The sequence below is a fragment of the Myiozetetes cayanensis genome, unplaced genomic scaffold, assembly GCF_022539395.1.
Source record: "Myiozetetes cayanensis isolate MyiCay16 unplaced genomic scaffold, myiCay2020 scf20-37, whole genome shotgun sequence".
Lineage (NCBI taxonomy): Eukaryota > Metazoa > Chordata > Aves > Passeriformes > Tyrannidae > Myiozetetes > Myiozetetes cayanensis.
This window is the reverse complement of record NW_026087412.1, coordinates 13,675,697-13,698,829: the sequence shown is the minus strand read 5'-3', so window position 1 is coordinate 13,698,829 and position 23,133 is coordinate 13,675,697. Positions and strand designations below refer to the sequence as shown.

The window sequence follows — 23,133 nt, the reverse complement described above, 5'->3', positions numbered from 1 at the left end:
AAGAACATAGGGTGCCAAAAAGCCGCCCTGCTGAATTCTGTGTCCGGAGAGCTGGAGCAGCCCCTGCTCCGGGCTCTCCTGGAGCCCCGTGTTCCCGCAGCCTCGTGTTCCCGGGGGCGGCTGGGTGTGCTGGGACAGAGCCTTGCGGTGGACCCGCGGCTTCCTGGGCCGCTGTCACCGCGTCCCGATCCATCCCGGTGCCCCCTTCCCCGAGGGAGGGCCGGGCGGGGGGAAAGGGGGCGGAGGGACTACAACTCCCATGGTGCCCCGGGGCGCCCCGGCCGGCGCGGCGGTCACGTGGCGGCGGCGGTCACATGAGCGGGCGGCGGGGCAGGGCCGGGGCCGGTGCGGGAGCCGCCGCCGCCGCCCCGCATGGCCAACGTCGCCAAGAAGGTGTCCTGGTCCGGCCGCGACCGCGACGACGACGAGGACGGGCGTGCGGGAGAGACCACCCCGCTGCTCAACGGCACCGGCCCCGGGGCGGCGGGCGGCGCCCGGCAGGTGGGTACCGCCACCGGGAGCGGGGGTGGCGGGGTCTGTGCCGTCCCGCGCGGCGACTGGGGCCGCGGGTCGGGGTCGTGTCCGCGCCCCACTCCGTCCTCGGTGGGGTTTAACCGTGTTCGTCGCTCCCGGGCTGGGTGGGCGTGTCGGGGCTCGGCTGCCCGAGCAGCCCCGGGGGCGGCGGGGGCTCCCCCAGGGAGGGACAGCGGAGCCTGGCGGGGAGGGAGCCACGGCCGGGGCGCTCGGGGCACTCGCGGGAGGAAAACTGAGCGCGGCACCGAGGCAGGGGCGAGCAGGGCCCGGCACGGGGGGGCCGCACACGGCGGGGACGGATCGGGACCCCCCCGGCTCTGCAGGGCCGGCTCTGCCCCCTCCTCTGCCGGGAGGTGATCCCTGACAGCAGGACCCTGCTCCTGCCCGCTGGGGCTGCTCTCGTCATTCATGGAATCACAGCTTGGATTGGGCTGGAAGGGACCTTAAAAGACCATCTTATTCCACCCCTGCCATGGGCAGGGACACCTTCCACCAGCCCAGGTTGTTCCAAGCCCTGCCCAACCTGCCCTTGGACACTTCCAGGGCTGGGGCATCACAGCTTCTCAGGGCAGCCTGTGCCAGGGCCTCCCCACCCTCACAGGGAAGAATTTTTCCACAGTATGCAATCTAAATCTCTCATCTTTTACTTTAAAGACACTCTCCCTTGTCCTATCTCTATCTGCCCACGTAAAATTCATCTCTGCTAAATTTATTTCTGCCAGAAGCATCGTTCTGTGAGAGCCCCTTGCCTGACGTGCTGCTGCCCAGATCAACAGGCTGAGCCCAATACACAGGAGCATCTGACACTGGTGTGGAGGGCATCGTGCAGGATTGGTGGGGCTACACGAGCAAAAAGCAAGTCCAGAATGGGCCTGGACTTTCAGGCAAATTAATTTTGGGTAATTAGGCGAGGAGAACTTCTCTCCTGTGTACCCCCTCGGGCTGCCTGCCTGGCAGTCTCCCCTCCACACGCCATCAGTGAAGAACAGCGAGGCACTTGGCACGTGCTGCAGAGCAAAGCTGAGGCTGGGCAGGCTGGGCTGGGCTGTGATGTGGGTGGGATGTCAGGCTGGGTCCAGGGAGCACTTCTGTGTCCACACCAGGTGTGAGGGGGACTGTCTCGGGGTGACGTCCTTGGATTTTCCATGAGGTTCTCTGGGAGACTTGAGCTGGGATAGGGAGGAGCAGTGCCAGCTTTTGGCAGCTGTTGGCAGGGATGTCTCGTGCAGCACGATTCCGTGCTGCCCTGCTCCTGGGCAAGTCAGAACAGCCAGCTAATTAGAGGGAAATTCAGGGCTCGTTAAGCTGGAAGAGCCTCGTGGAGTGCTGTGGGAGTGGGGAATGGAGTCTGGAAGGAGACACCTGTGCCATGGCAGCTGTTCTGGGGAGAAAATAAAAGTAATCCTCCTGGGCAGCACAACAGGCCCCGTGTATTCACAGCATGTGTGGAATCCTGCGGGTCTGCAGGGTGTTAGAACAGGGATTAACCAGATCCCGTGGCTGCAGGTCAGTTAGGAAAAAGTTTCTCTGTTGGCTTGGAAGAAATGCCTCAGCCCTTCTGCAGCAGGGGCAGCTGGAGGTGGAGACTCAGCCTGGACAATGTGATTTGTCGTCACTGTGTCCCTGCACAGCACAGGCAGCTCAGGTCCCAGCTGCTGACAAGGCACCGCTTGGCGTTTTCCTTGGCAAAGGAGGAGAGGGAATCCCTGGCCAGAGCTGTGCCTGGCAGTGGCACTGGCCTGGCTGGGTTGTCACCATAGCACTGGGGGTTACATTTCAGCGCAGGGCAGCTGCTTCTCCCTTTGCCCCAGATGCCGTGGAGTCATGGATTGAAGTGGGAGGGCAGGACAGCCTTGGCAGAGGAACAAAGAGAGGCTGGAGCTGCTTAGGGAGACGAAAACGTGGGTTGTGGTAACACAGTAAAATGTCCCCGGTGGAGCTTCTTCCCTTTCTCATGTGCTTGTTTAATGAAAATGAAAGTGATCTTAAGGCAGCCAAAGGAAACATGGGGCTGCAGCTCCCCAGCTGAACAGCTGAGAGAGACCTGCTTGAGGGCAGGAGGTGAGGAGGGGGTGGATAAACACACTTGTGACCGTGGAGGGGATGCTACAGGGCTGTGCTTGAGGTCATCTCTGGTTTTGGGGTCAGTTGAGCGCTGTTTCAGACCTGACTAAGCCTTCGTCCTCTCACCAGGACTTTCCAGTCCCTTGAGCATCTCAAGAACTGAGAGTCTGCCTATACATCTGAGCATCACTCCTGCTGTGGGCTGTCCTTTTACCTGTGTTCTCAAGCCATTTGTGTCAGTTCTCAGGCTGGAAAATGGATGGACAATTTTAGTAAGAGCAGCCAATTTCTGTCGTTAGGCCTTTTTTGACAAAGAACTCTTCTTCTTCACTACCATCAAAGACATTTGTGCTGAAATGCCTTGACATTGGGGTTGGTACAATGCTCCTGCACCAGAGGGTGCCTGGAATAGGCTGCTGCTGCTGAGCAGCTCGTCCTTCTTAATCCTGGTGTGTTTATTCTGCATCTCTGGGTGTTGTTGGCCTCGTTACTCTCAAGTAACAGGATGCAAAATGCAGCCTTAGTGGCTGGGCTGCGATCAAAAAAACTCGGTGGGAGGAGGGGAAAAAGAGAATTCTGCTGGGTGAGCCCTGATTCCTGGCAGGTGGGCTGCAGATACTACACCCCAGGGTACCAGCAGAGAGGCTGCTTGTCCCTGCTGTTGGGACCCTGGAGAGCCACTGCCTTCAGGTGGTAGCAGGACAGAGGAGTTTTAGGAAGTGTTCTGCTGGGTGCTCGCACCGTCAGGGACTGTGGCAGCGCTTTTTCCTTGCACTGCTCCTCTGCAGAGGGGACATGTGGGACAGGGTGCCTGGAGGAAGGCCAGGGCAATAATGGCATCTCCCAGCCTCGTGCAGGTGAGGGTCAAGGAGCAGCTGTGCCCTGGAGTGGCAGTCTGGAACCAAAACTGTAGCTGAGTGGTGACACCTCGAGGAGAGTCCTGATGCTTTCTCCCCCATTACAGGCCTGGAGGTGAGCCCCTCTCCCCTGTTATGAGCCTGTTCTCTCCTGCCCTGGAGCGTTTTGGGGATGATGCTGAGTTGTCTGGGAGCCTGTCTCAGCTGTGGTTGTGTGTCAGAGGAGGGGGATTTCAAAAGTCTTTCAGCTCATCCCCCATTCGCTGCCATAACCAGTGACGGGGTTTCCTGTGACAGGGACCTGATGACAGCCTGGAGCTGTCTTTGCACCCAGGCTGGTATCAGGGGCTTCTTGGCAGAGTGTGCCAGGGCCAAGAGGGCCCTGGGGGCTGGAAATCCTCTTGCTTCCCTCCCACAGTTTCTGTAATACAGCTGTGGGCTCCTGCTGTGGTCTGTGCTGTGCTTTATCTCATCGGTAACAGAGTCACGTGCTTGCAGTTCGTTACTGAGCACGGGGTGGTGATAAGGGGCAGTGTAGGGGGGTCCTCATGCTGGGCCCCTGGGGGTGGGGGATGTCCTGCAGGGAACAGCCAGCATGATGAAGGGAAAAGGGACCCCAGAAAGTCTCTAGCCCAGCCCCTGCTAAGAGCAGATCCCTTAGACCAGCTAAGTCATTCAGGGCCACATCCAGTGGAGATTTGGGTATCTACTTTGCCCCCTCTTTGGCCCCATGTTCAGGGTGTCACCACCCACAGGGTGAACCTTTGGCTCTAATAACTAAGGCAGAAGTTCTTTTACTGCAGCTTATCCCCTGCTTCTTGTCCCATCAGTGCAAAACTTCGAGGAAAGTCTGGCTCTGTCCTCTCTGTAACCTCTTGTTGGGTGTCTTGAGTTGGCATAAGGATCTCCTCCCCAAGGAGAGGCACCAGCTTCTCCTTGTATGTCTTAGCACATGCTCCAGCCCCTGACTGTCTTGCTGGACTCCTGTGACTCTGTGCCTTTCTTTCCTGGGGACCCCAGTGTGAACACCAGCTCCCAGGTGTGCTACTGCAGGTGCCAGGTGGAGCCGTGGGATCCCTTCCCCAGACCTTCTGGCTGTGATCTTGCACCACACAGGAGGTGTTTGACCATCTCCACTGCAGATTTGTGCCACTGCTCCACTCGCCCACCAGGTTGCTGCAAGATTTTTTCAGCAAAGCTGCTTTCTGGCCACTGGAGCTCATCCATCCCAGGTGCAGGGCTTTGTATTTGAACTTTGGGGGCTTCCTTGCAGCCTAGTGAGGTCCCTCTGAGGAGCAGCCCTGCCTGCCAGTGTTCCTACTGCCCCACTAACACATGTTAAGCAGCTTTGGTTCAGTTCAAGGCTCCAGGTACCTCTTTGCAGAGCTCAAAGTGGGTGAAGAATTAACTTCACCACCCAAATGGGGCAAGTGCCGAGGGCTGGGTGCCATCTCATGTGCTGCTGTTGGAGTCAGGCTCAGCTGATCCCAGGGCCTCTCCTGGGACAGGAGAGCTGTTAACCCATCCATGTTTTCTGGTTTTTGGCAGCAGTGCATTTTGTTATGTGGAGATATCTCTGTGTGCCATGGTCACGCCAACATCACACGTACCCAGGATCAGCAGCTGCCTTGGCCCGAGTTTGAAAACATCCCAAGGAGGGCACTGCTTGGTGAATCTTTGAGCTGTGCACAAATAACCTTCTGTCTTGGCTCCTGGCTACCTGAATCCTTCCTTTTCCTCTTACCAGAACTGAGTGCTGATGGAAGTAGCCTTTTCCTGCCCTCCTGGCATGTGATTCCTGTGGCGGGTGAGACAAGAGCCAGCCCTCTGCTCGGAGGAGCCAGGGGGATGCCAAGGCTTGGTGGGTGGGGCATGTTAAAAATACACTGCTTGTCTAACAAAGCTCAGCTGCAGGTTCAGCTGCTGCTCCTTTCCTTTCATCTGGGTCCTGCTGGTGCTTGACCCACTGGGAGCTGAGCTGCTGTGCCCTGGCTGCTCGCTCCACTGGGAAGTGGGGGATGTGCTGTGGTGTCACTGGTTCACCCACATTTGGTTTTTCCATGGAACTTTGTAGCTAACAGAAGGAGAATTTTCCCTGAAGGGCTGGTCCTGTCCGAGGTCTGAGCCCAGGCCTGAGGAGGGGACATGGTGTGAGTGACCTTTTCCATCTCATTGCCTTGATCTTGCCCTGGGCACGTGGCATCTCACAGGAGCCCTAAATCTTTGTGCTTCCTGAAGCCAGGTGAAGGTGGTTTTCTTTGTGAGGTCTCAGCTTTGTCCCTCCCAGGCTTCAGGGTGAGGACCATGGCCTTCCCCTCTCCTCAGGATGATGAGGGCCTAGCTGGAACCTCTGCCTGCCACCAGAACAGCTGGGCACTGAAACAGGCAATTCCTGCCTCCAACTCGTGACTCTGCCCAAGTTCCCGTCCAGGGAGGTGACAGCTCTGTGTGTGCCCAGCTTGCAGGAGTCCACTGTGGTCTGCTGTGACAGCCAGCAAAAGGGTCCACCTGGATCCTTTCCACAGGGATTGTGGAGCCATCACAGACCAGAACCAAAGCACAGGCTGATCTTGCCAAACCAGTGCCTGAAAACAGCTCCATGGAGCACTTTGGGCTCGGGCTGCTGGGACTAAAGGGCACCAAAGAGGGTTTGAGAAGCTGGAGCAGAACCCATCTGCAGGTCAGGGAGTGAATGAGAATGTGGAGCAGACAGAGAAATGGGAAAATAGGTCAGGCTGCAAACACAAAGGGATATTCTTCATCTGCAGTGACATGCATGGCTCCCAACTGCTCTGGCCTGCACGTTCCAGACGGGATCCGTGGGGATTAAAGCAGCGGGGGCTCGGTTTGGGACCTGCCAGCAGGGAGGGACCGACATGCCAGGGCCCCGCTGTCGCTTGCCATTCTTGCAGTCCTTTACCCTGGCAGCTGGGGAGGTGTGAGGCTCTGGAGGGGAACATCTTAGTGCTGTGGGATGGTGTTTGGGCTGTGCTCAGTGACGGTGCTGCTCATACCCCTGTGCATCCCTGTGTTTCACAGCGAGCAGGGACGGCAGCTGCCTGCTCCCTCCAGGTGCCCTCCCGGCACTGCCCAGCTGGGGGCTGGCCCAGCTGCAGCCTGAGCCCCTGCCTGTCTCGACCAGGAGACAGAGTTGCCTCATATAGTCCAAAAACTCCTGTGTTATGCAACTGCACTGCCAGTAATGAGCCCGAGTGCTCACCAGCGAAAGCAGAACCTGCTCCTCAGAGGGAGATGCAAATAATCCTCTTCCCAGCATCACACTGGGGCCGGCTCAGGGAGGCACTGATGCCCCCAAGGCTGTGCCCACTTGCTCTGGTGTCTGCTGGCTGGCAGCCAGCGTGGCTGTCACTCCACTCCCGGCTGCTCCAAGGGTGACAAACACGCCGACGTGCTCATCTGCCTGGCTGAGAATCGCTGCTGTGGAGCAGATGGCAGAGCCAGATGTGCCCTCAGCCATCCCTCACTTCTGGCTGGGCTTTTGGCTGTGGAGGTGGTGCTTTGTCCAGGGGCTCTGTCCCTCCCCAGCCCCAGGGCAGCGTGGAACGTGTCGCTGGGCACTGCGCTCTGTGGCTGGAGGCTTGTGCTGGCCAGCCCTGCATAAGCTGCTCCTGGCTGGCACCTTCCCCAGGTGAGCTGGCTCTGCCAGCTGACAGGTTGGAGCAGCTCTCCCAAATCCCAGCAGGCTGCTGCTGGCTCTGGTTCCCTTGGGGATGGTGGGTCCCATCTCCTCGGTGTGTGCTCTGAGAGCGGGGTGCTGTGTTTTGGGGGGCTCTTGATGGTGGGCAGACAGGCAGAGCTGAGTGCGGGAGGCAGAGCAGGAGCATCTTGCATGCCTGCTCCTTCCTCCTGCTGAGACTTGCAGTTCATTCAGGAATTGACCTCATTTTCCCTCCTGTCCTCAGCTCACTCCTTCCTCCTTCCTGCGCATCGGGCAGCTGAGCAATGTGGACCTCAACGAGGACATCCATGAGCTGGTGAGTGGCACAGGGAGGTTCTGCTCTTACTGAGACACCTTCCCTTCTTCCACTGACAGCTGCTGTTGTTCCCCCTCACATCCTGCTTGTTCCATGAAGACTCCAGTGCTTCTTCCTGGGCTGGGTGACCTTCATGGCTGCTGCCCCAGGGGCCATTCTGGCATCCCCAGTAAATGCTTTAATTTGGAGCTGGGAACAGCTTGCATGGTCAAAGGCGTTTGGGAAAGAGAATTTGATTTCTGCCCAAAAACGTGGATATGCTTGAAATAACTCCTTGCCTTTGGCCAAAGGAATTTCCTGCCGAGGTGAAAGGTTGCCCTCCTCCAGAACACGGAGCTGCTCAGAGGCAGTGCTCGGTCAACATGGCTGGGCAAACCCTCCACCTGCTCCTGGGGAGACATCCTGCCAGGGGTGGAAAGGTGCTGGGTGGGGATGCACACCTGACAGCTGGTCCAGCTGCATTTAACTGGTGGGAAATCATCCCAGATCCCGGCCTGCCAGCCAGCTTGCACCTACAGTCCTCCCTGAGCATAAAAACAAGTTAAACCAGCACAGGGGAGGGTTGGACTCAGCCCTCACCGTCCTAACGTGTGGATCACGTCCCGCAGCAGACAGAGCTCCCTCGGCAGCGTCCCAATGAGATCTCCCACAATGAGAAGCTCCTGTCGCTCAAGTACGAGGTGAGTGCCCATCTCCCCTGTCTCTGCTCTGCCCTCTGGGATGCAGCAGGTGAGGTATTAGGGGCAAGGGCTCTTGGCTGCCCACTTAGCGGGGTTTCAGTGGGGGAGGAGTAGAATTGAGGGAGGAAAATGATACAGGGGTGTGGAGGAGCAGTGTGAGGGGCTGAGGGCAGCGCTCCCCTGCGTGGGGGTCTCCTCCCCTGCACTAGATGGTAACAGCATCTCCCTTTTCTGAACTAGAGCTTGGACTATGACAACAGTGAAAACCAGCTCTTCCTGGAGGAGGAGAGGAGGATAAACCATGCGGTGAGTCTTGCTGTGACCCAGCTGCCTGCTCTCCCCAGCCCATGGGAGCTGCTTCTCCGTGCCAGGGGAGGCTGTGCTCAAAGCAGTGTGTGAGCTGGGATGGGTTTACAGATGCTGACCAGCTTCTGATGAGCCATAAAATCTCAGGAGCAAGAGCCCAGCATGGGGTAGTTGGAACAGGAGCTAATCTGGGTCCATATGGTGTCATGGGGCAGGTCCCTGGGCCTAGGGACTTCTGGAGTCATGTGAAGCATCTGCCCTGGGGGCAGCAAGAATCCCCACAGGAGTGGCCTAACAGAGGCAGGCAAGCTGGAAAAGCACCTTAGGGATGCCACAGAGGGCCAAGAGCAGTGGCTTAAAATAAGTAAAATAAGTAAGTTGGGTCAGCCAGCATCAGTGCTCCCTGGCTCTCCTCTGAGCTGCCCAGCCTTGGGGCTGTGTTGGGGTGGGTTGGGGTCTCCTGAAAGCTGACAGGGGCTGGGCTGGATGGTGGCAGGGTGTGACTGCTGTGTGCCCCTCAGGCGTTCCGGACAGTGGAGATCAAGCGCTGGGTGATCTGCGCCATGATCGGGATCCTCACCGGCCTCGTCGCCTGCTTCATCGACATCGTGGTGGAGAACCTGGCTGGGCTCAAGTACAGGGTGGTGAAGGACAGTATCCTCATGGAGCAGTGGCAGCTGGGAGCTGCAGGATCTCTGCTCCTGGAAGCTGTGAGAGGGGTGCTGGGAGGGAAGAGGGCAGCGCTTCCCCGACTGGGCTTGGTGGCACAGACCCTGCTGCCCGAGGTGCTGCCGGGCTGAGCTGTGGCTGGGCACTGCCCTAGCAGAGGAGGTTCCTCCCTAAGTGCACAGGGGCCCTGAGCAACCTGCTCTAGTGAGTGGCATCCCTGCCCATGGCAGGGGGTTGGAACTAGATGATCTTTAAGGTCCCTTGCAACCCAAACCATTCTGTCGTGGGAGGGATGGTACCCAAGTGTTGCTGGTCTTTCCTTGAGCTGCTGCCCCAGACATTGACAAGTTCACAGCCAAGGGGGGCCTGTCTTTCTCCCTGTTGCTCTGGGCCACCCTGAATGCCAGTGTGGTGATGGTGGGCTCCGTGATCGTTGCTTTCATAGAGGTAAGAGTTTGGAACTGCTCTGGGTTCTTTAAATGGGTGAAGCAGGATCATGTCTCCAGAAAACGTGCAAATTTATGTAACAGCAAATGTGTTTCTGCCAGATTGGCTCCTGGTAGCCCCAGCTCCTCGGTGTTGGCTCTGGCTGTGCTGTGGAGTTCCCCTGGGGCTGTCAGACTGCTGGGACGTGCTGCCCTTTCCTGGCAGCCTGGGGCAGAGAGTGTGCTCCAGCCTTGGGTGTGGGTGCAGCTCTCCCACTCCTTGGCCCTGGCTCAACCTCTCCTTGTTGGATGTACATGAACCCTGACAGAGACCAGCCTGTCTGGGTGCCTCAGGGTCACACTCTGGAGGACAAGATGGAGGCTGTGACTCCCTATGGACCACTCTAATCCGTAGTGTCTTCCTTGTGGCTTTGCCCTTGTTCTCCCTGGCCACCCTGAGCATGTAGATAAACTTTGATCTCATCTCAGAGCCTCCCTGAGGGTGTGCTGGGTGCACCCTGTGCTGAGAGACAGGGTGAGGTGGCCAGTGTGTCCCCATCCTGTGTGGGACAGCCACTCACGCTCTCCCTGCAGCCCGTGGCAGCTGGCAGTGGCATTCCCCAGATCAAGTGCTATCTCAACGGGGTGAAGATTCCACACGTTGTCCGCCTCAAGGTAGGAAGCGGGAGGTGATGGGATGGCCCAGGCATGTTGTGTCCTCATGGGGTGGTCCCTGCCCAGGTTGTGGCAGAGGAGGAGCATGGCATGAGCTCCCAGCTCTGTGACTGTCCCCCCCCAGTGCCAAGGGTTAAACCTCCTGCTCTGGGATCAGCAGCTCTGGGTAATTTTTTGCTCTGGCCAAGAAGAAAATTCACCAACCTCGTTGCCACAACGGGGGGCTGAGAATCGCAAGTTCCCCCGGGTCGCTGGCTCCTGCCCCAGGGTTGGCTGGGTCTGCGTCCCCCGTGGCTGCTGGGGTTGTGTTCCTCGTGCCACCCCTGTGATGAGCTGTGCCTGTCTCTGTTTTGCAGACCCTGGTGATCAAAGTCTGCGGGGTCATCCTCTCGGTGGTCGGCGGCCTGGCCGTTGGGAAGGTGATGTGCACAAAGCCCTCTCTGGTACTGCTGCCATGGTGGTACCCACTGCTGGCACGTGTGTCACAGCCTGTCCCTGTCACTGTGCTGGACACAGGGCTCTGGGGGCCCTGTAATAATTCCCAGTGTATTCCCTGGTGTCTGCTGGCCAAGGTGACCGGTGTGGCCAGGCTTGGGGAGCCCCTGGGGCTGTGTGTGGCTCAGCTGAGGGTGGGAGAGGAGCAGCCCGTGTCCATTGGTGGTTGTCCCTGCAAATATTAGATGGAGCAGACTTGGGTGCTTCATTAGGACCATTCTGGCTTGCTGGGATCTAAGGCAGACAAGGGAAATGTATCTCCTCAGCTCACAAGAGGTGGCCATGGGAACCATTTGCTAGAATAAGGATTTCATAGAATCATGGAATGGTTTGGGTTGGAAGAGACCTTACAGCTCATCTCATTCCACCCCCCTGCCATAGGCAGGGACACCTTCCACTAGACCAGGTTGCTCAGAGCCCTGCCTAACCTGGCCTTGGACACTTCCAAGGCTGGGAAGGGGGAAAATATCAAGGTCTGTATTTCCCCGAAGGAAATCTTCCCACCCAGCTTCAGGACTGCCAGCTGGTAAGCAACATCCAACCATCCCTGTTCTTCCTTCTCCCGTTTGACTCTGCCCTCTGGCCCATAGGAAGGACCCATGATTCACTCCGGAGCTGTGATTGCTGCTGGGATCTCCCAGGGAAGATCCACGTCTCTAAAGCGAGACTTCAAGGTTGGTGTTGGGGTCTGAGGGGCTGTGCTGCAGGTGCCCCTCCTGTGCCAGACCACAAAGTTCCTTGGGGTCATCCTGGTGGCTTTCCCTGTGTCTCCCCTGAACTCATCCCTGTGCCCAGCCCTAAACCTGCCTTTGCTCTGGTGTTTCAGATCTTCGAGTACTTCCGCAGAGACACGGAAAAGAGGGACTTTGTCTCAGCTGGAGCTGCTGCTGGTGTCTCAGCTGCCTTTGGTGCCCCTGTGGGTGTGTATCTTGGCTCCCTGGCACTGGATTTCCTCAGGATGTTGCTCCCACTTGCTTGGAGACAGCTGCCAGGATCTGCACAGGGCACTGCAGGAGCCCTTGTGTGAAGTGTCTGACCCCACTCCAAGTTTCCCTGCCGTGCCATGCAGGTCTTGGGCAGAGAGAAGGGGGTCTTGGATCCCAAATGTTGCCTCCCTGGGATGGAGGAAGGCAGTGGGGGGTTTCACTGCCATCAGTACATCTCTGATGGCTTGGTGGGCTTGCCTGAGCCTTTGCTGGAGCCTGGGAGGTCTTGGGTGGTGTGGGACACATGGGATGGGGTGAATTTGGGTGCCTTGGCTGGTGCTCTGAGCCAAGGGTGGCGTGTGCCCCTTGTGAAGGTGGTGTGTCCTGTACTTGCAGGGGGTGTCCTGTTCAGCTTGGAGGAAGGAGCTTCCTTTTGGAACCAGTTCCTGACTTGGCGAATCGTAAGTGCTGGGAAGCAATGGAGGACTGCTGGCTCTGGGGTGAGGCGTTGCCTTTTCCCAGTGCCCTGCAGTCCCAGGCCTCCTCACATCTCTGACCCAACCAGGCAGCCGTGTGCCACACATGCCAGGGAACAGCATCCCAGCTCCCCTTCTGTGTCCTGGTCCTCAGGGGCTGAATTTAGACCTGTCTGAGCTCCATCTTGCTGCCAACTCCTTTCCAAGGGAGCTGCCTTGGGCTGTGCCCCAGGGCAACGGAGAGGCAAAAGGAGTGAACCCCTGGTCAGCTGCCCAAAGTGCTGCCATAGGGAATGTGGCCTCTTGTCCCCACCACACCGTGGGCACTGAGCCCTACCCAAGGGCCTTGGGGGGGTGGTTTGGGGCGGTTTGGGGGCACGTGGTGAGGGAGCAGGGCTGGGGGCATCTGGCAGTGACTCTGGGCTGCATCTCCCCCCAGTTCTTTGCCTCCATGATCTCCACATTCACCCTGAACTCTGTCCTGAGTGTTTACCACGGCAATGCCTGGGATCTCTCCAGCCCTGGGCTCATCAACTTCGGCAGGTTTGATAGCGAGGTACGGCACAGGTGTTCCCTGTGTAGTGCTGTGGGGTGTCCAGAGAGACTTTGGGGCAGCTCTGGAAGCCTCTTGCTGGCACAGACTTGTGCTGTCCCAGCAGTTGGAAGCCCCACTGGCTGTGGGGCTGCAGATGGGCCAGGAGATCTGAAACCCATTTCTTTCTTGTTTGCAGAAAATGGGATACACGATCCAGGAAATTCCTATCTTCATCTTTATGGGAGTGGTTGGTAAGACAGTGCTGCTGTTTCAATTTGATTAGTCTGAGTAATTTCCTCTGTTCTCTGTCTGGGTCTAAAAAGCTTTGGCATCCAGTTTCCTGGATGGAGAGGAATGGGGGAGAATGGGGAATCCATTAAATTCTGGAGTAGAAGATGCTTGTGGGGTGAGAGCTGGATTCTGGCCCAAACCTGGTAGGAAGTCCAGCCCCTTTAACCCATGTTGAGCAGGGTGAGTGCACTGCAGTTGTGAGCAGCCCCTTGCTGTCATGTGAGCTGCCCTTATCCCCATGGAGTTGGCCTGTCCCTCACCTGCCTGGTGCCAGTGCTGTGACACTGGTCTCCAGCCAGCCTGCTGCTGCTGCCAGGCTCCTCTTGGTGGCAGGTCCTGGCTGTCTGCAGGGGCAGTGTCCGTGTGTGCCAGGGTTGCTGGTTGTGCTGGGTGGGTTGTTGATGACCTCCCCAGGTTCCCTGTGTTGTGGGCAGCCTGGGCCCTGCATGCTGAGCTTTTCCTCCCTCTTGTGCAGGTGGGATCCTCGGGGCCCTGTTCAATGCCCTCAATTACTGGTTGACGATGTTCCGGATCAGGTGAGAACTCAAGAGGTGATGAAGGGGATTGGTGTGGCTTGGTTGGTGCCTTCTGTGCTCTCTCAAAGCACAGAAACAGGGCAAGATTGGGGCAGGATCAAACACCCATGCCCCTCAGTCCCGGGGTTACAGCTGGAGCAAAGGCTGTAATTTCTCACTTAACATGAGCAACAGCAGCCCTGGAAAATGCCACATGCCTTTTACTGCCCGCAGCTGAGGCTGTGACCCACAGCATCCCACCACTGCTCTGACCCTGCCAAGTGTTCCCCTCCAGTGACTGGAGGGCCCAGAGAGGTGCAGACATTGTGCAGACCTGTCTGTCGTGTGCTCCGAGAGGAACCAGAGAATGGAGAGAGCTGACAAAGCCACCTGAGCCCAGCCTGGCACAGCCAGTACCTGTCACCAGCTTTCCAAACCCCAGGACAGCCTGGCAGGCTCTGGGCAGGGAGCAGAGTCTGTCCCTAAGCCTGATGTGACGTGCCAAGCCAGGTTGGGGGTGATCCTGCCCACACCCCTGGGTGCCACCCTCACTCCTCTGTCCCCCTCACAGGTACATCCACCGGCCCTGCCTCCAGGTGGTCGAGGCCATGCTGGTGGCTGCAGTGACAGCCACCGTGGGGTTTGTCATGATTTACTGCTCAAGAGATTGCCAGCCCATCCAGGGGAGCTCCGTGGCGTATCCCCTGCAGGTAGGATCTGCAGGAGAACAGCATCCATGGTGGGGGGCACCCTGAGCCTGGGCTGAGCAGGGAGACAAGACCCTGCTGGGTTTTGGGGCCCTGGACCTCGCAGGTGATGCCCTCCACTGCAGGCAGGGCTGGAGACCCAGGGATGGTGTAGGTGTTGTGGTGTAGGCGTCCTCGCTGTCCAGAGCAGCCCTCCCTGCCACAGGGCAGCCAATTCTAACTCTCTTACCTTGCCTTTTCAGCTTTTCTGTGCTGATGGCGAGTACAACTCCATGGCCACTGCCTTCTTCAACACACCTGAGAAGAGCGTCGTCAACCTCTTCCATGACCCTCCAGGTCTGCGTGCCCGGCGAGGGGGTCCTTGAATGTGGGCAGGGAGGGACTGGTTTGTGCAAGGTGACTGACCTGGGATGAGGCAGACAGTGATCAGCATGGCCCCACGAGGGCTTCCCAGAACACTGTGCCTGCTCCTTTCCTGCAGCTGTGGAAGCAGGGATGGATTCCACTTCTGGTGGCACCTGGGAGCTTGGCCAAAGGGCTGTGGCCTCAGGAGACTGGACAAGGCCCTGGTTTTGTTCATGCATGTTTGCAGGCTGTTGCTCCTGAGCTGCCTGGGAGCATGTCTGACCCTCTCTGGCTGTCTGAAGTCCATTCTGGAAACATTCCTGACTGTTTTCTTAATTAGTGTGGCCTCTTGCCCCAGAATGACTTTACCTTCTGGGCAGGTTGCGGAGGTGGATCTTGGGGTTTGGATTTGCTTGAGAAATGCAGTTTGGTTCCCAGGTTCCAGCTCCATTTCCTTTAGACCTGATGTAACTACAGTGTGCCCTCTGCCTGCTGCTCTGAGTTCTGTGCCCAGCTGCACGTGGGCAGGGGGCAGAGAGATCCTCAGCCCAGAGGGTGCAGCTTGGCCACCTGAAGCCAAGAGATGACCGTCCTGAGTCTTGGGGCTGCTCCCTGCAGTGCTGGCCCCTCCCTGGCTCAAGGCTTCAGTCTGTTGACTTCTCTGTGAAGGAGGGGTTGCAAAATACTTGTTTAAACTAGACTGAGCTGCTCAGCAATCCTAAAATAGCAGCTGGCCAAGTTGTGGGGTCAGCAGGGCCTCCACTGTGATGGCACAGCCCGTTCTGTGGGGCAGCGTGGGACTGGCGGGAGCAGCCGTGGGAGCTGCAGGGTGAGAGGGGTTTGCAGGACCTGCTCTGTGGAGTTGATCCCAAAGCTGGCAGTGGGACCTCTGTCTTCCTGACCTTGTGCTCCAGCACTGATGGTCCCTCAGGGCTTTGAAGTTTGTCAAGCTGCCTCACGGGCGGCTGGGAACCTCGGGGCTGGGAGGGGATGGGTCATCACAGGTCGAGAGATGGAGGAATGGGATGGGAGGGCTTGGCATGGCCCCAGCTGGTGTTGGGGCCCTGGAGGGGACAGAAATAACCTGAAGAGCCAGTTTGAAAGGCTTGTGCTGCCAGGGCAGAGGGGGGCTCTCACTGCAGGGAGTGCATCATGAAGTCCTCCTGTGGCCACAGACCATCCCAGGGTTCCCTGGGCTGCAGGACCAGCACTGACTCCCCATTCTGTCCCCCACCCCAGGTTCCTACAACCCCATGACTCTGGGCATGTTCACACTGATGTATTTCTTCCTGGCCTGCTGGACCTACGGCCTGACGGTGTCCGCAGGGGTGTTCATCCCCTCGCTGCTGATCGGCGCGGCCTGGGGGAGGCTCTTCGGCATCTCCCTGTCCTACCTGACCAAGGGCTCGGTGAGTCCTGGGGTAAAGGGGTGCTGGGGAGGGTGAGCTGTGTCACCCAGCCCTCCTCCCTGGCTGCTAGGCAGGTGGCACATGCAGGCAGAGGAGCTGGCCAAGAGCTTGGCACGACTCTGAATTGGGCTGGCTCCTCATTTGATGCCTTCATGAGCTGGGTCTGGGCTTTCCCATATCCTGGTGGAACCCTGATGGAGCTGGGCCATGCAGGCAACCTCATGCACCTCTCCCCACTTCAGAGGAGGGTTTGAGGGCCAGGGCACTGCTCAGTGTCTCAGTGCCCTGGAGCCAGCAGGTGACTGGTCTCCTTCTCTCTCCTGTGCTCAGATCTGGGCTGACCCTGGGAAGTACGCCCTGATGGGAGCTGCTGCACAGCTGGGTGAGTTCCCCAAGGCATGGTCTTGTCTGGGGTGAAGGTGGCATGGGAAAAAGCAATCCCTGCTTCCTTGGCACAGCTTCTTTCCCAGCTGAAGCCGCAGCCTGGCAGTCAACTTCTTAATGCCCCTGCCAAGCACAGGCAGTGCTGGGGCACCAGTGAGGGCTGGGCTTGTCCAGGGCACCCCTGGCTGTGTGGGCAGTCCTGGATCACCAGGAGTCAGGGGCCTCAGGTGTTCTGCTGTCCCCTTGTCCCATGTTTCCCTGCCCTCCTAAACCCCAACCCCCCGGGTGCCTCTGGCAGGTGGGATCGTGCGGATGACACTGAGCCTCACGGTCATCATGATGGAGGCAACGGGCAACGTCACCTATGGCTTCCCCATCATGCTGGTGCTGATGACTGCAAAGATTGTGGGAGACTATTTCGTGGAGGTGAGGGCCGGTGTCCTCACAGGACGTGGCTGTGGGTCAGGTTTGGTGGTGCTGGGGGGCCGTGGGGGGCCAGGACAGGCACGTGCTCGCTCTGAGGGATGAGCTGCTGCCTGGATGTGCCCCTTGGCATCTCACCAGGCTTCTCCTGATGGCTTGGCTCTCATTGCAGGGGCTCTATGACATGCACATCCAGCTGCAGAGTGTCCCCTTCCTGCACTGGGAGGCCCCGGTGACATCCCACTCTCTCACGGCCAGGTACGTGGGATGGGGAGTGCTTGTCATTCCTGTGACAGCAACTTTTGGACCACACTGTTGGCCTGAGCTGGGAATGGAGGTGGTCCTGGGAGCCTGGTGCCATCAGCCCAGCTCCTTCTCCAGCAGGGCAGGGATGTGGCCTGCAGTGCATTCCTTCCCCTCTCCATGTCAGGTTTTGGGGACAGAGGAGACATCAGCTTTGAGTTTTGAGTGTGTGTTGGGGGGGGATATTTAGGGTGTGGCACAGCTTTGCCCAGAGAAACTGTGGCTGCCTCAGCCCTGGAAGTGTCCAAGGCCGGGTTGGACGGGGCTTGGAGCAACTTGGGATAGTGGAAGGTGTCCCTGCCCACGGCAGGGAGTGGAATGAAATGAGCTTTAAAGTCCCTTGCAGCTCAAACCATTCTGTGATTCCATGATTCCATGTGTGGTGCCCTGGGGCTGGGTTTCACCTGGAACCTTCCCTGCAGGGAGGTCATGAGCACTCCTGTCACCTGCCTGCGGAGGATCGAGCGGGTGGGCACAGTCGTGGACATCCTCAGTGACACCTCCTCCAACCACAACGGCTTCCCCGTGGTGGAGAGCAACCCTGACACCACACAGGTGGGCTGGGTGCCACTTGGGAAGGGGGCACAGCTGTGGGGTGGCCCCACAGGGGCCAGTGTGGGACCCCCACCTTCCCCGCCCATCTCACGCACGGTGCTGTGTCGCAGGTGGCCGGACTGCGGGGTCTGATTCTGCGTTCCCAGCTCATCGTCCTGCTCAAGCACAAGGTGGGTGATGCTGTGTGGAGGCTGTTTGAGTCATGTCTGAGCTCTGCTGCCCATGTCCCACTGGTGCCTCAGGCCCCTTGTGTCCTGCCTTGCTTGGGAGGAGCAGGAAGAGGGTCCTTGTCATCTCCCTCAGTGCATCTCCTGTCTCTCACCTCAGGAGATGGTGGGGGCTGCCGTGCCCTGCTGGAGTTATTCCAGCATTGTCCTGCACCCCACTGGCCTCACAAACCCTGAGTGAGTGGGAAACGGCCTGTGCTGCTGCAAATGGTCCATCCACCCTGTGCTCCTGCCCTCTTCCCTCCCGGCCCTGTGTGTTGTCCTGGTGCCTTGTGAGCTCTGCAGGATGGTCCTCAACCCTTTCTTTCCTCCCAAGGTGTTTGTGGAAAGGGCCAACCTGAGCCTGGTGCAGCGGCGGCTGAAGCTGAAGGATTTTCGGGATGCCTACCCCCGCTTCCCCCCCATCCAGTCCATCCACGTCTCCCAGGACGAGCGCGAGTGCATGATCGACCTCAGCGAGTTCATGAACCCCTCTCCCTACACTGTGCCCCAGGTAATGGCCAGGACCCCCTCTGCCCAGCACCCTGGGGGTCCTGGGAGGGCAGTGGGTGCTGGCTGGGGGTGCTGCAGCCCCACAGCCCTGCTCTGCCCTGCAGGAGGCATCTCTGCCACGGGTGTTCAAGCTCTTCCGAGCGCTGGGGCTGCGGCACTTGGTGGTCGTGGACAATCGTAACGAGGTGAGTCTCTCGCTGTGTCACAGCAGCCTGAGCTCCTCAGGGAGACAGGGACATGCTGCCCTTGTCCCTAGGCTCTGTGTGCCCAGCTCGGGCCATGCCCTGTCCCTTCCCTGGCAGGTGGTGGGAATGGTCACCCGCAAGGACCTCGCCAGGTACCGGCTGGGGAAGGAGGGCCTGGAGGAGCTGTCGCTGGCACAGACGTGATGCAGTGCTGCCAGCAGAGACAGGCCCTGGCCCCTCGGGGCTGGGGCCCCTTTTGGAAGGAGGTGGGGAGAGGACAGGGCCAGGCTGTGCAGGCAGTGCCTGGAGCACTGGCACGGCCATGCTGCCCTGGCTCTCCTGCCCGTTGCTGCCTTCCTATGTCTACTGCCTCCCCACCCCTTCCTCTGCTTCTCCGAGGGATCAAAATGCACCCTTGGCTCCGTTAGTTCCTGGGATAGGCTCTCCCTGAGGGTTGGGTGAAGGCTGGAGTGTTCCACAGGGAGCAGAAGTGCCCTGCTGAGCTGGGCATAGTCCTCTGCCATGGCCTCTGTTGCTTCATCTACCCAACCTGGACTGTCTGGGACCTAGCCCTGCCCTAGCCCGAGCTGCAGGTTCTGTGTGGGAGCAGAGAGGACATTATGGGGCTCCCTCCTGCCCCCAGGCTCCCTTTGACCCCTGTGCTGGCTGGGTCAGGCTGAGCTCTGGGGTAGGTTCTTGCCTCCCTTGCCCCTTGGGCCAGAGGAGGGGGCCATGCCCTGCTTGGCTGTGCAATAAAAGGGCTCCCATGGTTCTGCAGCTGATGCCTCTGGCTCTTTCTTGGCTCCCTCAGCCACTCTGACCCCAACCCATGAGTGGAGAGACATCCTGGGGTTTGGGGCAGGGATGGGCTGCCTGCCCTGGGGCCATGTTGGTCCTACAGCCTACCCTTCCTGCCACCACTGCTGCTGCCTCTCCCCTCCTCCCACACTGGTGTCCAGAGTCACTCCTGGGCCTTGTTCTGGCCCTTTCCAGCAGTCTGGGCCCTGCCAGGCAACCCAAACTCCATCACCAGCCCTGGATCCGGCCAGGGGTAGGGAGCAAAAGCCTGCACTCCTGTGGGTGATGGGGAAAGCTCCAGCTCTGGCATCTCCATCCCCTCATCCCTCTTCCTCTCCTTGGCATTGCCCCCTCCTCACTTGGGTGAGCAGGGCAACCTGGTGTCTGGAGGGGCTTTCAACTGTGGGATCTGTGCTGAAATAAAGTCTGTTTGTACTTTTATTGTGGTGCTGCCTGTCTTTTGCTCCCCTTCTTCCCCTGGGGCCGCTGCCCAGGCTCGGTGCCACCTCTGTTGGTGTCCACTGGGGGCTGAGCTGAGCCCTGTCCCCACTGCTGCTATGGGGAGGGCAGAAGCTGGGGGAGGGCTGCATGCTGAGGGCTGCTCCTCAGCAGCGCTGCAGTGCTCAAGGCAGGGGTTGGCTGCCCCTTCCCGGGTGCTTTCCCCTTTCAAGGCCAACAAAGAGCCACCACAAAGCCGAGGATGCCTGGGCTGAGCCCTGGTAACAGCCAGGTCTGGTGCTGGGGTCGTGGGGAAGGACTAGCTCTGCTCTCCAGCTCCCTGGCCCTGCTGTGGGGTGCAGTGGGTCCCCGAGGCAGTGATGGGTCCCCAGTCCCCACTGGGTGCTGGCAGCCGGGTGCTTTATGAGGCCCCGCGCTGCCCTTTGTCCCGGCGTGGCCGAGATAAGCGATGGGATCCACCGGCTTGTGCCGCAGAGTAAACACGGGCTGCTGGCTCCTGCCGGCACCGCGCTCCCCGCGGGCCCGGGGGGCCATGCCAAGCCATGGCCCTTTGTCACGGGCAGCAGTGACACCGCAGGGGCGGGTGGCAAAGGACACCACACGTGCTGGTGCCTGGCGGGAGTCATTTATTCGCTCGTCCCACCACCCGCTCCTACCCGGCAGCTCCAGGTGCCCCAGCGCTGGCACTGGGGCGACAAAATTTATCATTAACCGAGTGGCACGTGGCAGGACCAGGGGCCCCCGAGGCCACGGTGGGGTCACAGCCCGGTGAAGGGCTCGGCCTCCAGCCCCGGGCGGCCCGGCTCCAGCGGCAGCTCCCGCCCGGCACACGGCAGCTCCGGCCCCGGCTCCACCGTCCAGTTGGCCAGGAGGTCGCTGAAGTCGGGGGTGCCGGTGTGGAGGAGGCCGGCGGGGCCTGGCTCCTTCCAGAAGGAGGGCGGCAGCTTCCTGCGGTGCATGGGGGTGATGTGGCCGTACTTCCTCTCCAGCCGCTGTGTCCGGCCGCCGGCCGCCCGCGGGGACAGGCAGCGGTGCACGCCGTACTCGAAGAGCTCAGCCAGCGGCCCCAGCCTGTGCGTGGCCCCCGGGCTGCCCCGCGGGGCTTCGGGCTGGGCCCCGGCGCTCTGGGGTGACCCGCAGTCCTTGGGCACGGGCTGGGAGCCGGCGGCCTCCTCCCGGCCCCGCCGCCCAAAGTACCGCTGGATGTCGCAGCTGATGAGCTCCGAGAACTTGAGGAGCCGCAGGGTGGTCTCGGCAGTGCTGGAGGCAGCCGGCTCTGGCCTCACGCTCTCCTCTGCTGCCTCCACTTCCTCCTCCTCCTCTTCCTCCTCCTCCTCCTCCTCAGAGAGGTCGTGGAAGTCGGGCTCGGGGTGTGTGGGCAGCAGGAGGCCGTGTGGGAAGGGCGAGGGCAGGCGCAGCTCGGCCAGGGGCTGGATGACCCCTGTGGCCATGTCAGTGCTCGGGGCCACCCCGGGGCCTGGGCTCACTCTGCGGGCAGGACGGCAGGGTGAGGGTGACACACCATGGCATCCTCCCCAAAGCCCGGCCCTGCAGCTCTGAGGTGGCAGCAGATCGTGCTGTGCCACACCATGGCCAGGGTGGGGCTGTAGGACAGTGGGATCATCTCCCACTGGGAGCACTGGGGACGTGCCCACCAAGCCACGGGATACAGGGGAGTGGAGATGTTCCCCCTGGCACATGGGGCAGCAGGGACATCCCCATTGAGCACGGAGACACCAGGCAGCAGGGATGTCCCCACCAAGGCATGGGATATGAGGCAGCAGGGATGGCACCCCTCCCCAAGCCATGGGACATGGGGCAGTGGGGATATTCTAACTGAACCCCAACAGCCAACAGAGGTGTCCCCATCAGGCCATGGGATGTGGGTCAGCAGGGATGTCCGCCTGAATCCATGGGATGTGGTACAATGGGAACATCCCTGGGTCATGGCATATAGGGCATGTTCCCACAAAGTCACAGGATATAAGGCAATGGGAATGCTGCCCTGAGCCTTGGGCCAGGGGGCAGTGGGGACATCCCCCAGAGGTACTGGGCAGGGGGATGTTCCCCTTCAGCCCAGGGCTGTGTATGGAGGTGAACAGGGCTCATCTCAGCACCCATCCCACCACCCTGTGCTCAGAACACACCCTGCCACCCTGGGCTCAGCACCAGGGACACCAAGCCCTGTGTCCTGCTCACAGAATGTCCTCGTGGGTTCCTCTCTGATGTGGTGAACTCACCAGCTCCCCACACCACCCTGGTGGGCTCCAGCCATGGCTGGGTCTTGCAGAGCTGGATGAGACTCCTCTGTAGTTCATGCTACCTGTGCTGAGGAGCCCTACCTTGCCTGTAGTAGCAGTAGCCCCAGCCCTACCTTGTTGCAGGGCACCCCTGGTCACCAGCCTGGCACTGCCATCACCCCAGCCCCAGCCCCGGCCAGGGCACAAAAATCCTGGGGGACCAGTCCTGCTCCAGCCACTCCAGAGGTGGTGCTGGGCCATATACCCAGCCTAGGAGATTGTCCTTGCCATCTCTGGAGTCACCATGCACCCCTCTTCGTGCTGTCCCCACCGCGGGACCCCCGACCCTGCCTCTGTGCTGCCGCGGGGTGGGCTGGGGGAGGCTCAGACACCCGAGGCACTCTCCGGGCTGTGGGGAGAGCAGAGTGGGGCCACCCCAGCGACGGAGCCGGGCCGTCCCACTGCCCCCCTCAGCCTGGGGAACACCGCGGTGCCGGAGGGCATTGCCCGGGGGGCCGCGGCTCACACTCACCTTGGCGCTGCTGCCCGGCCATGCAAAGGCTCCCGCACCGCTCCCCCTGCCCGTCCCTCCACCTGGGCCTGAAGTATTTATAGCGGAGCGGGAGCTGGCGGCTGGCAAATATTTGGTAGCCGTATTGTAATAGTAGACTCGGTAAACAGAGCCGGGGTTTGCTTTAGCACCCAGCAACGGGAGAGCGGCGCGGGGAGGGACGCGGGGACGGAAGGCAGGGCTCACCTTAATGGTTCACTAGCCAGGGGATTTTCAAGTGTTGTCCCTGTAAATTCACCTATTAAATCGGCAGCCCCAGCTGCCAAACTGCCCGCACACTTGTGCCGAGGGCTCTTATCTCCCCGCTGATTGGAGGCGAAATCAAGCTTTGTCAAATAGGCGTAAAATTAAATTTCATGCTATTTTGACTCCTGGAGTAGGGATCTTCTGAAGAACATACTGCGTATGGAGCGATGCCTCTGCAAACAGGGGCTGCCGCTGCAGTGGGCAAAGACTCTCTCTGGGGTCCCCCCAGGTGCTGCTGGTTCAGACCCCCCATCTCCATCCTTGTGCCCCCTCCCCCGAGGTGGGTGTCGGGCTCCCTGACCAGCCTCGGGAGGGGTTTTGGAACCTGTGCATACAAAGGTGGACA

At 59.8% G+C, this 23,133-nt stretch overlaps 2 protein-coding genes across 3 annotated transcripts; one reads left to right on the top strand and one right to left on the bottom strand.

Moving 5' to 3' along the window:
* The first annotated feature begins 314 nt into the window (after positions 1-314).
* CLCN7 (chloride voltage-gated channel 7) lies at positions 315-19,712 on the top strand. Of its 2 annotated transcripts, none has more exons than XM_050317638.1 (25): positions 315-501; positions 7,379-7,450; positions 8,059-8,130; positions 8,371-8,436; positions 8,958-9,090; positions 9,443-9,552; positions 10,125-10,205; positions 10,562-10,624; positions 11,291-11,374; positions 11,527-11,620; positions 12,023-12,087; positions 12,542-12,658; positions 12,834-12,888; positions 13,404-13,464; positions 14,015-14,153; positions 14,393-14,486; positions 15,735-15,904; positions 16,235-16,286; positions 16,587-16,714; positions 16,884-16,969; positions 17,437-17,569; positions 17,680-17,739; positions 18,113-18,289; positions 18,393-18,473; positions 18,591-19,712. In XM_050317638.1, exons 1-25 carry the CDS (start codon positions 373-375, stop codon positions 18,675-18,677), a joined length of 2,409 nt encoding a protein of 802 aa, XP_050173595.1. In that variant the 5' UTR covers positions 315-372; the 3' UTR covers positions 18,678-19,712. The 2 variants fall into 2 exon arrangements, with proteins under 2 accessions (XP_050173595.1, XP_050173596.1); XM_050317639.1 differs by having other exon boundaries at positions 329-501; positions 8,062-8,130.
* Positions 19,713-20,347: 635 nt separating this feature from the next.
* PERCC1 (proline and glutamate rich with coiled coil 1) lies at positions 20,348-22,648 on the bottom strand. Its single transcript, XM_050317750.1, has 2 exons — positions 22,503-22,648; positions 20,348-21,218 (listed from the first exon to the last, which is right to left on the bottom strand). Exon 2 carries the CDS (start codon positions 21,179-21,181, stop codon positions 20,489-20,491), a length of 693 nt encoding a protein of 230 aa, XP_050173707.1. The 5' UTR covers positions 21,182-21,218; positions 22,503-22,648; the 3' UTR covers positions 20,348-20,488.
* Positions 22,649-23,133: the final 485 nt, after the last annotated feature.

What these genes read in the sequence shown, in the direction of transcription:
- CLCN7 (XM_050317638.1), top strand. Translation starts at nt 373, where the DNA reads ATGGCCAACGTCGCCAAGAAGGTGTCCTGGTCCGGCCGCGACCGCGAC. An exon ending in CTCTAAAGCGAGACTTCAAG is followed by an intron (nt 11,375 to 11,526) that starts GTTGGTGTTGGG and finishes CTGGTGTTTCAG; the next exon opens with ATCTTCGAGTACTTCCGCAG. An exon ending in CCGTGGCGTATCCCCTGCAG is followed by an intron (nt 14,154 to 14,392) that starts GTAGGATCTGCA and finishes TTGCCTTTTCAG; the next exon opens with CTTTTCTGTGCTGATGGCGA.
- PERCC1 (XM_050317750.1), bottom strand. Translation starts at nt 21,181, where the DNA reads ATGGCCACAGGGGTCATCCAGCCCCTGGCCGAGCTGCGCCTGCCCTCG.